This window comes from Sceloporus undulatus, chromosome 7 (genome assembly GCF_019175285.1).
Source record: "Sceloporus undulatus isolate JIND9_A2432 ecotype Alabama chromosome 7, SceUnd_v1.1, whole genome shotgun sequence".
Lineage (NCBI taxonomy): Eukaryota > Metazoa > Chordata > Lepidosauria > Squamata > Phrynosomatidae > Sceloporus > Sceloporus undulatus.
This window is the reverse complement of record NC_056528.1, coordinates 24175012-24188229: the sequence shown is the minus strand read 5'-3', so window position 1 is coordinate 24188229 and position 13218 is coordinate 24175012. Positions and strand designations below refer to the sequence as shown.

The 13218-nt window shown below is 47.3% G+C and overlaps 1 protein-coding gene across 2 annotated transcripts; it reads left to right on the top strand.

Moving 5' to 3' along the window:
* The first annotated feature begins 2646 nt into the window (after positions 1 to 2646).
* Positions 2647 to 12927, top strand: LOC121937079 (protein-lysine 6-oxidase-like). Of its 2 annotated transcripts, XM_042479959.1 has the most exons (8): positions 2647 to 3429; positions 4370 to 5065; positions 6002 to 6110; positions 7691 to 7828; positions 8852 to 9008; positions 9953 to 10048; positions 10879 to 10994; positions 11440 to 12927. In XM_042479959.1, the coding sequence occupies exons 2-8, from the start codon at positions 4414 to 4416 to the stop codon at positions 11444 to 11446; spliced, it is 1275 nt and encodes a 424-aa protein (XP_042335893.1). In that variant the 5' UTR covers positions 2647 to 3429; positions 4370 to 4413; the 3' UTR covers positions 11447 to 12927. The 2 variants fall into 2 exon arrangements, with proteins under 2 accessions (XP_042335893.1, XP_042335892.1); XM_042479958.1 differs by having other exon boundaries at positions 2647 to 5065.
* Positions 12928 to 13218: the final 291 nt, after the last annotated feature.

The following is a 13218-nucleotide window of genomic DNA, read 5'->3' as shown; positions in this document are numbered from 1 at the left end:
GTATTATATCAGGGACACCATTTTATGACACCATTGTATTATGGGACTTGAGCATCCATGGATTTTGGTCCCGGAACCAAACCCTGGCGGATACCAAGGGACCACTGTATTATTATTATTACTATTACTACAACTACTACTACTATTCACCACTTTCCACAACCACGAAAGCCACCAGCTACCTCTCTTGCAGATGGAGTAGCTGGAAGGAATTACTTTTAAAAGGTACCTTCCTCAGCTCTGGCAGATGCCCCTTTGCTGTCCCGCCGCATGGATTAAGGTTAACTCCTGCGCAGCTGGGCCACTTCCCCTGTGCATGGTCCCAAGGGTTTCTGTGATATTTCTCACCTCGCTTCCAAATACGTGGGCAGAAAGGTCAGCCTGGCCCCATGGAGAAGGGCAGGAGGATTGGATTCCTCCAGTTCCCCACCTCCAGAGTATTGTGAATGTTTGTGATTCAACCTCACAACTTCAGGAGTGTGGTGGGAAAAGGGCACACACCTTTACCAGAACATTCCTTATGAAAAAGGCGGGTATAATGGGGACCATGAACCCCATTCTGTGGTCCCTGAAACATTTCACTCGTCTTCCCAAAGCCTCCAATCCACCAAAATTCTTTCTTTTTTTAGTTTTTGTGCCCCAAAACCACACAAAAGCCCTCATGAAAACACATGAAAATACCCCACCCCACCTCCAGAAACACCACCCTCCCGCAAAACTACTGCCATTTCCCTCTTCAGATCCTCTCAAAATAGCAACAACATCGGATCTTGCCACCATTTTGGGAAGGACTGCAGAGGAAAATATGAGGTGGGCTTGCTGTGGATTCATGATGGTTCTTGGAGCCAAGTAACACCTGGTGACCACACAGTTGCCCACCCCTGTCCTACAGAGACACCTTTGAGGAAAGTCTGTAGTAATGTATAGCCCCTGCCACCAGCCAGATGGGCTTTAGAGTCCTTGTCAAAATCATGGCCGGACATGAACAGCTGTCCAATGGCATTAAAAGGGTTGTTTTGGGTCTAGTAGACCTTGCTAGAGAGACCGCATGGTGTTGTGGTTAAAATCCCCAGCATCACCAGCTAGGGTTCCTATCCTGAGCTATAGCTGCTGGTCAGAGTAGGCAAAACTGAGCTAGACAGAACCATAATCTGTATAGTATATTATATAGTATAGTATCATAGTATATTAGGCAGCTTATTCCATTTATTAAGGGGAGGGGAGTCATTTTTCTCCTGCCAATAGCCTCAACTCCATGGTAGGAAAACATCAACCTGCTTGTTAAACTATGCCAGAATTGTTGATGGCGATGCACAATCCAGTGGCGACAATGATGGGTCAGGTTTTGTTGAAGAGGGTCTCTCTCCCAAACTTAATATTTTTTAATAATTAAACTGCAAGTCTTAGATTTATTACTGTCTTGTTCTGCGCCAGTCTACTTCTTCACTACCCTCTAGTGGCTAAATCATAGAGCAAAAGGTCAGAACTAAAATTAATGGATGAAGGTGAATGAAAAACGTTGCTTGAGAAAAGGCCATTTGCATCTCAAGAGGTGAGCAGGAGGAAGAGCAAACTCAGGTGGAGAAATAACCCGGTTTGGCACCGCTCCACTCTGGACCCCACAACATACTCCAACTCCCAGAATTCCATAGCCTTCAGCCAGAAGAGTTAAAGTGGTGCCAAACCAGGTTATTTCTCCAGTGTGGATGCAGCCTCAATCCCAAACAGCAGAGGCTCACTTGTATATTTTATTTAGTGACCGCATTCTCCATTTGCTCATGCAAGTAATGAAAGAAAACAATATGAAGTTCAAGAGCAACATAATAAATAAAACAAAACAGCATAAATAAATAAAAACATGACTCTGCATAAACATACAAGGAAAGCACCGGAGAGAAAACAAACTTGAAAAGGTCTGTGGGAATGAAAAGATCTTTTTGTGATACCCAAAAGGCCATGAAAGGGGGGGTCAGGAGACTACTTAGGTCACCCAGCAGAATGTGGAAAAGTTACTTTTGGGGGGCTAAAACTCTCAAAGCTACCATCATCAACACCCCAACCATGCTAGCCAGAGAATTTAGGGAGTAACATTTCCAGATCAGGGACTCATCCATATTGTAGAATTATAGCACTGTTATTTCGTTTTAACTGCCATGGTCCCAGATTAAAGGAAATTTTCATGTAGGGCAAGAGCTCTTATTCAGGAAGAGGCATTGCTCCTCCATAGCTACACCTTTGCAAGGTAGGCTTGTACGAGAGAATATGGCCCTTCAGACAGCCAAGATCCAAACGATATATCTATTTTTATTGGGAATGTACTGCTTTGGCTTTTTTCCCAGGCAAATAGTGCTGACAGGTGCAGCTTTTCTTAGCTTTTAACTGTGATTATTATTATTTCAGGAATCCCACCGGAGGAGTAAACCAGCTTTTAAAAAAGGCTTCTTCTGTCTGAGCCAGACTTTGGTGGGAACACTCCCTGGACGCCGCAAAACCTCCATGAAAAGCATCCACTGTCGGGGAGGCAACTTCAGCAGGCACCTCAAAGTAAGAAATAGTACTTTGGTCAAGAAGATGGAGATGCCTCCTTTGTGTGGAGAAGAGAAAGGGTGTCATTTTCCCCTTCGCCATCTTGTGGTTTTGCTAGACAGGTGGGCCTGGGAATCCACTTCTCCGTATATTCTCACTTTGGTTTACGAGCAGGATGGATTTCTTTCGCTGTCTGATCCTAGGTTCGCATCAGAAAATGATGGTGCCTTCCATCAAGACCTAGCTAACCTTTGCCACCATCTTCCCACCTTTCAGAGATCTTTGAAGAGAGGGAAAAAATACTCATACCTTTCTCAGTTCAGCAAACAGACGTCATTATTTCTTTGATAGTACTGTTTAGCCACTTAGGTGAGAATTGTGTAACTTCATTAAGCCTTTGGGGACGATGATGTTGGCGCCAAGTATGGCATCTCCAGACATCACTTCAAAGCCAACAAATACCCATCCTGGCCCTCCCCAGACCCCCATTTTTAATTTCCTGCTGGTGACACCAAATATTAGCACAACTAACAAGGCTCTGGGTGCGGGTCACACTCCATGCAAGGCAGAGGTCCCCTTCTCTCCTCAGTGACACATTCCAGCCCTGCTTGGCAGAAGCCAATGGCAGCTTGTGGCAAATGCCAAATATTGACCCAGTGCCTTTATTTAGCAAGCCCAAAGAGGCCAGGCATGCCCGCCTGCCTTCCTCTGGGGCCTTGGCAAATATTTTTCCAGCAGAGAGAGAAAACAACCAGCAGCAGGGAAGGAAATTTACCAGGAGTGCCCCTTTCCAAAGGCTGTGTGACCCTCTGCTGAAGCGTCAGCCCATGTTTCCTTCCCAATGGGTCTTTGCACAGCTGGGCTGAAAGCCTATGGCACTGTCAGTCACAACGGTCCTGTAAGGTAGGATGCTAGGATTCTTGGTCAACCAGGGAGCTGAAAGGACTGTGGCTGCACACCACTGGCAAGGAGGGAAGGAAGGAAGGATGGAGAAAAGTGGAGGAGGAGAAGGAGAAAGTTGGAGGAGAATTGAAATGGGGAAGAAGAAACAGAAAGAACAAATATGGATAGACAAATAAATACCCTAAAGGTTCCGGATCCTGTCTAATAAGCTAAGCAAGATCATTCCTGGTTAGTACTTAGATGGGAAGCCACCAACAGATGCCAGGTGTTGTAGCCTCCAAAAACCCCAAAATCATGGGGTTGCCATGAAGTGAACTGAAGGTGCACACAAAAGAGACAGAAAGAGATGGTGTTGGATAGGCAGACAGATGTAGAGAGAGAGGAGAGGAGAGAGGGACTCAGGGCATGGCCATGGCCAACCCCCAAGGAAGAAACGTGCCAAGAAAACCCCAGGATAGTGTTTCCCCTTAGGGTTGCCATAAGTCAGAAAGGACTTGAAGGTATGCAGCAACGACAAAGGAAGGAAAGAAGGGAGGAAGATGAGGAAAGTGGAAAGGAAGGGAAGGGATGGCTGGAGGAAGGGATAGTGGAGAGAGGGAAGGAAGGTAAGAAGGGCAGGGGAGCCCTGGCAGGAAAACAAGACAGAAGAAAGGAGGGCAGTGGGCAGTGCCATTACAGGAGCTGAGGCAGGAGGTCTCTTGGGGGGAGACTGAGGAAGGGGTCTGGGAGAGGGTGCCACCTCCTCCTTCCTCCTCCTCTGGCAGCTCCCTCCTGCCCTCCTTCGCTCACCTGGGCACAACTTTTCCTCCCAGCCTCCCTCTCCACCTGAGGAGGAGGAGGCCCTTCCACCCCCCCCCAATCTTTGGGGCAGGAGGGCAGCCTGGGGGCGGTCCTGAGCCCTTCCTCCTCCTCCTCTTGTGGGGCATCCTTTTCTTGCCAGCTGCGCTGCCCTGGTGCCCATAGGGCTCTCCTCCTCCGCTGGCCATGGTGCTGATGGCAAGGCTGCTGCTGCTGCTGCTGCTGCTGGGTCTGGGGGTGCAGGAGGGCATGGCCGGGCCCCGTCCCTGGGCCCAGGAGATCCTCTGGAGGAGCCAGGGCCGCCTCAACCGCCTCCTCAACTCTGCGGGGCCCTTCCAGCTGGGCCCCAGCCGGCCCCAAAGGCTCTACCTCCAGGTGGCCCCCAGGGGACCCCCCAGGGCCCTCCGCCTGGCCCTCAGGGCTGAGAGCCCCCTGGAGGCGGAGGGGGCAGCCTCGGGCAATGGGGGCCAGGAGCAGGAGGAGGCAGCCCTGGGCTCTGCTTTTGGGGGACCCACTCCCAATGGGACCCTCTTGGCCATAAGGACCAATGGCAGCCAAGAGGCCCCCAAGGAGCACCGCTTCTCCTCCTGGCCCAGGGGGGCCCCCCATGGAAGGCCAGGCCAAGCAATGGGGGTCAGTGAGATGGAGGGCTCTCCGGTCCCCTTCCGCCCCACCAGCCCCCAAAGGAGGGGCCCCTGGAGGCCCAGGAGCCCAGCCAGAGGAGGACCCCCTCCAGGCCCCCTCCAGAGCCAGAACAGCATCTTCTACAACATCTACCCCACGCCCAGGACGCCCTCCAGCCCCAGGCCTGGCTATGGGACCAACTTCTTCCATCAGGGTGAGTGGCCGGCTGGGACTGAGGACCCCAAAGCGGAGTGGGGCAGGGGCTAAGAAGGGGGCTAGGGTCATCCATGGCCATCTAAGATCAAGAGCTGCAGAACTGCCAAGAGTTTTCCAGATGCATGCAAACAGATCTTGTAGCTGTTTTGAGTCTCAAAGGTGCTACAAGATCCTTATGCAGACTGATTATTCAGACTAATGGAGCTATAGGTCTTTGAATTCTGTCCCAGATCTCTATAGTTCTGTTTTCACAGGACTGGACACTTGACAGGACAATGTCGGTCTATTTATGCCAATACTGTTAGGTTGGTAGCATATCTTCAAAAAAGGGAGCTTTTCCCCACCCTTTTCCTCATCAGATGGGTTTACAGTCCATTAATTGGAAAGTGCCAGAATCAGTCTATGGCAACAAATCAGGAGTTTTAAGGACCCTTCCTTTAAAAAATTAATAAAGAAAGTTCCTAGAGCTCAGGATTTAAAGAACAAGTTGGTTTAAAATAGGAATGTGGGTGAAACCCTTCTGTTAAGTCACATTTTGGAGCCTTATATCCCCATATTGCCTACACCAGAAGCAGCTGGAATGTCTTCTTTCAGAGAAGCAGTAACTTCATTTTGGGGTATTTGGAGTCATATACCTGCAGTAGATATGAACTAGCCAAAAACGGCTGCTACTGGGTTGATATTAGGGCAGGGAACCGTCTAACTAAAAAGATTGCTGTGTAAATTTACAGCGCTTCATAAATAAAGGTTAATAATAATAATAATAATAATAATAATAATAATAATAGGCAGAGTTGTAATTACCTTTAGGCATTCTGGATTCATTTGTATTTAATGTGTGTGTTTTCATTTGCTGTGTGCCAGTCACAATGGTAAATTTGCTTACATATAACACATTTCTTATGCTCCTGTTTACCACTTTCTTCCCTTCTAGGCCTGCCTGATTTAATTCCTGACCCATATTTCATCCAAGCAGCCACTTACATCCAGAGGGTCCAGCTGTATGCCTTGGAATGTGCAGCGGAGGAAAACTGTCTTGCAAGGTAGGCACAGCAGAGGAAAACTGGCAAGTAAGCTAGAGGAAAATGTGGTGCCTTGTCTTGGCCATTTGCACATTTGAAAAGTGGGGCAGGGGGGAGTCAAGGTAGCATAATAGTGCGATAGTCAATACAAGGATGTATTTATTTTATTAATGAGTCCATCCAGCGTGTGCAAAATCTGGACTCAGAAGCAGTTCAACATTTTAAAAATACCAATTTTCCAAGAGCACTTACATCAATAAAGTTAACTTCATTCCCACTTGCTACAGATAACTGTTTTATTGCATCTAGTGACTCTCATGTCAGCTGGAATGGTGAACGCTCTCTGGGTTTTAATGCAAACTTTAAAAAGGAAACAAAATCCAAAGTGATGGAGCTATTTGGAAAATAGGGCTCAGGATGTCATTAAGCTCCATCTTGAAAGGTCCAGCCAGAACCTGTAAGAAGTGAGTGGCCATTAGTTGTGGCACCAGAACTCTCTGACAGAGAAGGCGAACTCTCTCACACTACAAATCCCAGCATTCCATAGCACTGAGCCATGGCAGTTAAAGCGGTGTCAAACTGGATTATTTCTGCAGTGCAGATGCCGCCTGTGAGAGTTTTCATCCAACTCTGCACTAGCTTTGACCCCACCAGGAGAGCAGCCCTGACGTCCAACATTTTGCTGTGTTTTTTTGGCGGTAAGAGGCTGGAATGTCCAACCTGGATCCGTCCATTTTGCAGGACACTCCAGTTCCATAAATATTGTTTTAGGTGGTTTTCTCTTGGAAAAATTTAAGATCAGGGGATGCCAGAGTCTAGGCATGAATGAAAACCCTGAGTTTCCTGTAAACAACCCAAACAAAGCTGGCTTCTCATCCCAGGAAAGGGTCAGATGGAAAGGTCAGGGCACTTCTGCCTTCTCCCTTTGCTTGTTTGCTCATTCAATGAATGAACTCTTTCCCCCCCTCCTCATCCTCACTAACACTGTCCCCAAACACAACTTTTGAAAAGTTGTCCCGGCTTTTGTTATGTCAGCAAAGGAAATTCCCTGTCTGAAGAGTTCCTAAGGTTTACGAAACTAGGATGTAAACTTTCTCCTTCGCTTTTGCTTGTGTGGTTCAGTTCAGAGTTTGGAGACATTACTTTACGGGGGACTACAAATTCCAGAATCCCCTTATTAGCTTCTTAATGCAGACTTGGGGAAAAGTTACCTTTTGGGGACTGCACTATCCACAATCCCCTTCACACAGAAGCATTTAACACAGATTTGGAAAAGGGTTTACAGCAAATCAAGCCTGGACTCTCCCTAGAAGCAAACTCTGTTTGCAGCAATGGAAGTAAATGAGGACAAAAAGGGAAAGCAGGAGGAGTTACGAGAAAGTTAAGTTGTTTTAAAAACAACTGAGAAAGTGGGAAGAGAGAAGTTTAATCAGGACTGTCTGTGCCAAACTGGAACCGTTGGAGGGTGTGTATTTGGGGAAGAGGGTTTTCAGAGCTATGCTCCAAAAAGGTGACACTTCCAAGCTTGCGGGAGCAGGTGAGTAGTACCTCTAACCCCAACAGATCTATGTAAAATCCCCTCTTTTCCTCTCATTCTGTAGATCTGCTTACCGTCCTGGAGTAAGCAGAATCAGCTACCGGGTCTTGCTCCGTTTCCCTCAACGCGTGAAGAACCAGGGGACGGCCGACTTCCTCCCAGTGAAACCGCAACATGCCTGGGAATGGCACAGTTGCCATCAGTGAGTACTCAATTAATGATGTCTTTTTCACATTGGGTGCAGGAGGGCCTGAGTTTGAATCCCTAACAATGCCATGTGAGCAAGGGGAGGATGGAACAGTTCATTGGGATAGTCCCAGTTTTGCCTGCAGAAAGTTCCAGGTTCAAGTCCAGGCATCTCTAGGTAGGATGGGGAAAGAGTCACATCTAAAACTCACTGATCATGCTCAGAAGAGTCCTCCACCTTTCATTTGCCATGTTGACACACTCTGGTGTTGCTTGGCCACACATGTCCCAGAATTCATCAGTGTGATGTTAGAGATGTGGGGCTCCTGGACCTTTAATAGTGGTGCAGAAGACGGGATTTAAGCAGGTATTTTGCATTAAAGGTGCAGGAGCCCTCTCCTGTATTTCCTGGTAGCTCTAGGAGGACTGCCTTCCTTGTCTTCCACAAACAGATATATTGAGGTCTTCTATAGTTTTGCTGAAGTGTGTAGACACTTGCCCTGTTCACTGTCAAGCATGACAAAAACAATTAAAAGAGAGTATCCCCTGCAGATTTAGAGAGAACCAGGTCAGCAGATGCCAAAAGGAGTGGGAAGGATTAGTTTGCATACATTTTTAATGGAAAGTGAATGAAGCTCTATACCTTTGTAGGGGAGCTGCATAGATATGTGTGAACAGGGCTGAGTGTGGAGTGTGAACTTTCCTGCTTAGAATCGGTTTTTCTCTCCCACCCTTACAACTCTTTTGCATTAATTTTAATTTCTTTATTCATTTACTGAGATTTGCAGTTCAGGGGAGGGATACTTAGAATTCCCAACCAGAGAGTTTTAGTGCCTCCCCAAACCCCAGGATTCCATAGGATGCAGCCTCATCCCGTTTTGGATTCCCCCCCTCCAAAATAGTGACAGACAATAGAGACAGTGCAGTCCTACGCAGGCACCTGAAATCGATACAAATGTATGTGTGTTTTCATTAAGCCTACATCTTGCAAAAGGACCCCGCAAGAAAAATCTAGACCCTTCTCTCTGTCTGCTTCCAGGCATTTCCACAGCATGGACGCCTTCAGCAACTACGACCTCCTGGATGCCGTCTCCCACAAGAAGGTAGCCGAGGGCCACAAGGCCAGTTTCTGCCTGGAGGACACAACCTGTGACGCAGGCGTCCGGAGACGCTACGCCTGCACAGCTCACACCCAGGTGAGGAAGTGTCCAGCGGGCCAATGGCTTCTGTATAATTAAGGGTTGCCATATACATTAAGGGATAGGGTTCTTGTGCCTTTGCTGGTTGTGCAGAAGAGAGAGTTTCATCATGGGTTCTTTGTCATGCAACCAGGTCACTCTTGAAAGGGAGTTCCAGAGTTTGGGAGCAGCCACTGAGAAGGTCTTGTCTCTTGTGTTGCCACTACATTATAATAATTATGTTTTTTGTTTATATATATATATATATATATACACACACACACACACACACACACACACAAAACACACACACACACACACACACACACACACACACACTGGGGGAAAGGAGGGAGATGGGAGTGATAAAATTCTAGAATTGAAAGGAGCCTCATGGACCAATGCAGAAAGTCCAGCTAACTTACCCTCAGCAGGGAGCTTTCTAGCCTCTTTTTGAAGATGGACAGAGAAAGAGACCACCACTCATTGTGGCCGTTGGTTTCACTGATGAACCACACTTACCCTCAAGAAGTTCTTTCTAAGGGTTCAAGTAAAATCTCCATTCCTCATAGGTTTTATTCTCTGCAACTCTTATCATCCTTGTTGCCATTCTCTGAACTCGCTCTGACTTGCCTCGACCCTTCTTAAAATGAGGTTCCTGAAATGAATGCATGAGACCTGGCTAGCTCAGAAGACAGTGGCACTATAACTCCCCTTGACTTAAAAACAATGGTTTTATCAATGCAGGCTAAAATAGTGGTTGCCTTCTTTGCTGCAGCTTTACCCTCCTGGCTCATGTTCAATTTAGGGTCAAGAATCATAATTGTTGTGTGATGATGCAGACAGCATGCAGATGCAATCGTTCACATGCTACTGGAAGAAATGGGTATGGTTAAGGCCCTCCTGTTTAGTTACTCAAAAACATACAGCCTCCTTTGAGTGTGGTTTTGTTCTTCTTGCAGGGTTTGGGCCCAGGGTGTTACGACACATACAACGCCAACATCGACTGCCAATGGATCGACATCACTGATGTCCCTCCTGGAAAGTACATCCTCAAGGTAGCCTTGGCAACAAAGTCATGAATGCCCAGGAATTGGAAGCGGGTGGGAAAGAGGTGCCACCTTCCATCCCTAAAAGGCCGCATTCAGACTTTACCAGCTGCTCTCCCATGGAGCCAAGTCATGCACTCACATGCATGGACTTGGAAAACTTGCTTTTCAGGATTACATTTCCCATATCCCCCTGGCCAGCATGGCTGGCTGACCACACTGCTGTGAAGCTGATTCATACACTCACATGTGGCAGAGCTTGGAAAAGTTATTTTGGGGGGCAACTGCTCCCAAAATCCCTCAGCCAGCATGGACAATGCAAAGCTGATTTATGCACCTCTGTCTGTAGCAAAGACTGGCTGAAGTCATTTGGTGGACCAGAACCCTCACGGGCATTGGCCATCACGGCTAGGTGATTTTGGGAACTGTGATCCTCAAAAGTAACATTTCCAAGCTTTGCTGTCCAGCTGCTTGATTTGTGTGTCAAGGGCAGAGTCCTCATCAGAGATGGCAATCCACTCTGGTTTTTAGTGTGAACTTTTAAAGAGGTTTTCTGAGAAGTTTAAACCTGAGACCCTTCAAAATAGCCCCTTGGATAGCTCAACTGAAAAATGGAGTCAAGAGCTGTCATTGATCCAAGAAGAGTATGGAGTGACAATCATAGACTCTGGAGGCCAAATCCAATTGTTAGTCATATGCAGAGTAGACCTAATGATCAATGGAAGCTAACTTAAGTGTTAAGTGGCCTGGATTTAAGGATGTTATTCTTTACTAATTTTCTTCTATAAGGAAGCAACGTGTAACTTTAACTATTTTCTTCCTGATCTCTTACTCCTGAGGTGACGGTCAACCCAGATTCCCTTGTGGAAGAGTCCGACTTCACCAACAACATTGTCAGGTGTGATATAACCTACACAGGAACGTATGTTGACACTCGGAACTGCAGGATCTCAAGGTACAAGGCAGGGAAGGGGAAGATGATTGAGAGAGGGAAGGGGACTCTGGCCACTTAGACCCCCTAAAAAAAAACAAAACCCTACAACCGGCCTCCTATTGGTTCATCCCAACTAAGGCAGACTCCACTGGGATGTTGCTGGATTGCAACACCCAGCATGTTTCATACTTAGCTAGCCTGCGTTGCAATCTAACAATACTGGGAGGGCTGTGAGAGTCCCACATCTAGTCTGAGCAAATGTTGGAGACTGGGCAAAGTTGATCATGAAACAAGGCATGTCAGGTAATGCGCAGAGGGAGGGAAGTGGCCTCTCTAAGGTTTTTGTACCCAGAAAATACGTGTGTGGTTTAATGTATTAATTCCAACTGACATTCTTCAACCATAACTGGTTTTTTTCCCTCTTTATTTTCTCTCTTCCTTTCACCCCTTCGGTTCCTCTGAGAAGCTTCTAAGGAGCACCCACCGACCCATGGAGTCCTCCACATCCCCTTCTCCTCACCATAGATGCTTTGGTCTCTTGACAAACCACATTTAGTCCTCCCCAAAAATACTCAGCCGGAGAGAAGGGGTGGAATTAGCCATTTGGGGTCTCACCTTTGCCTTAAAATTCATTCAGGCTCTTGACATGCCCTCCTCCTCCTCCTCTCCACATGAGAGGCAGTGCACCCCATTTCACCCTGGCAAGCACCCCCAAATTGTCCCCTCCTGAAGCATCCTAAAGAAACATGGCTGCTCTCAGAAAATGTCATTTATTATCATAATATAATTTATTTATATTCCTCCTCTTCCCAGAGGAATCAAGGCAGATTACAACTATATTAGGCAAACCTCTGATGTGGAGGAAACCAATTGCAAGATTCATGAGGAAACTGGGAATATTTCCTCTGCAAAATTGCTGCTTCCTCTGCTGAACAAGCTGTTTGCAATGCAAAAGGACTATGTGCCGCCTTTGTGCAGAGTAGGTCCCAAACAGCCAAGATTCTCATCTGTCCAGGTTTTCCATCCCACATTTTTTCCAGAATATTTTCAAATAGTCTTTCCATCCCTGGTAAACCTTGGCAGACCTCATTCTGGGCAAGGCAACCTATTTTAATCTTTCTCCTTCTGCGGGAGAGGTGTCTCCTGGCTGGCCTTCATTCCTCTGCTTTGCTGCCCCCCAAAAATGCATTACCCACTTTTGTCCCTTTCTTCCTCCGCTCCATCCCACCTCTCCAGCCAGCCACAAAACCTTGTTTGGCTAATGTCTGGAGCCACAGCCCACCACCATACGCCCATGAAGGTGTCCCCACCAGTAAAACCCAAACCAGCAAAGCGTTTCCCATTGCCTTGAGGTCAGGATGCAAGTCTGCCCCAGCTGGACGTCTGGACCAAGATACATCCACTCCAACCGATGTCTGCTTTCGGAGAACTGGGTACCGCATCTGGGACTTCTTCCCTGTGACCAAGAGAGACACCACAGCCACCACAAGTATGGTGTTAAGTGTGCACAAGGTGCCCAGATTCATATAAAGTAAATATGCTCTGCTTTGGTCAGACCACGCCTGGAATACTCTGTCCGTTTCTGGGTTCCACGGTTCAAGAAGGAGATGGACAAGATGGAAGGGGTCCAGAAGAATACGTCTTGCTTGGAGAAGAGAAGACAGAGTGGGGATATGGTGGTCCTGCCTTTGAATACTTGAGTGGCTGCCATTGTGGTGCCAAACTGGGTTATTTCTCCAGTGTGGATGCAGCCCCCCTTTGATTGTCTTTTGATGGGATTGGCCACAAGATGGACACCTTTTTTCTTCCCATAGAAGCGGGGAGAAGGACACTGTCTACTTCCTAGGCCTTTCTGGAGCATCCTTTCCCTCCAGGATTCAGGACTAGAAAAGTATCTGGAAAGGGCTTGGCAGTGTTCAAAGAAATGATATATATTAAAAAAAACACCCTTCTTCTTGCATTCCTTTGTTGGTGTCTTTATTTCTAATTCCTGATCTAGTTTGGTTTGATTTATTTGCAGCGTCTGGTGTGGATGCAGAGGGCAGCAGAAGGCCAAAGATTCCTCTTTTTGGTATTGCAGCTCCCAGCATGGCCTGGATTCTGGGTAGGGTTGCCATGTCCCCCTTTTACCCAGGACTTGCACGGCTTTTGGTCTTAGGGAATGTCCCCTCCCGGTTTTCAAGGAAAGTCCCGGGAGGCGGTCATCTGGAGCCCCTCTCCGTCCGTCACTCGCTGGCCAGGCTCC

Coding starts and splice junctions, on each gene's coding strand:
- LOC121937079 (XM_042479959.1), top strand. CDS start 4,414: ATGGTGCTGATGGCAAGGCTGCTGCTGCTGCTGCTGCTGCTGGGTCTG. Junction 7,829..8,851: donor GAATGGCACAGTTGCCATCA/GTGAGTACTCAA, acceptor GTCTGCTTCCAG/GCATTTCCACAGCATGGACG. Junction 10,049..10,878: donor CTGGAAAGTACATCCTCAAG/GTAGCCTTGGCA, acceptor CTTACTCCTGAG/GTGACGGTCAACCCAGATTC.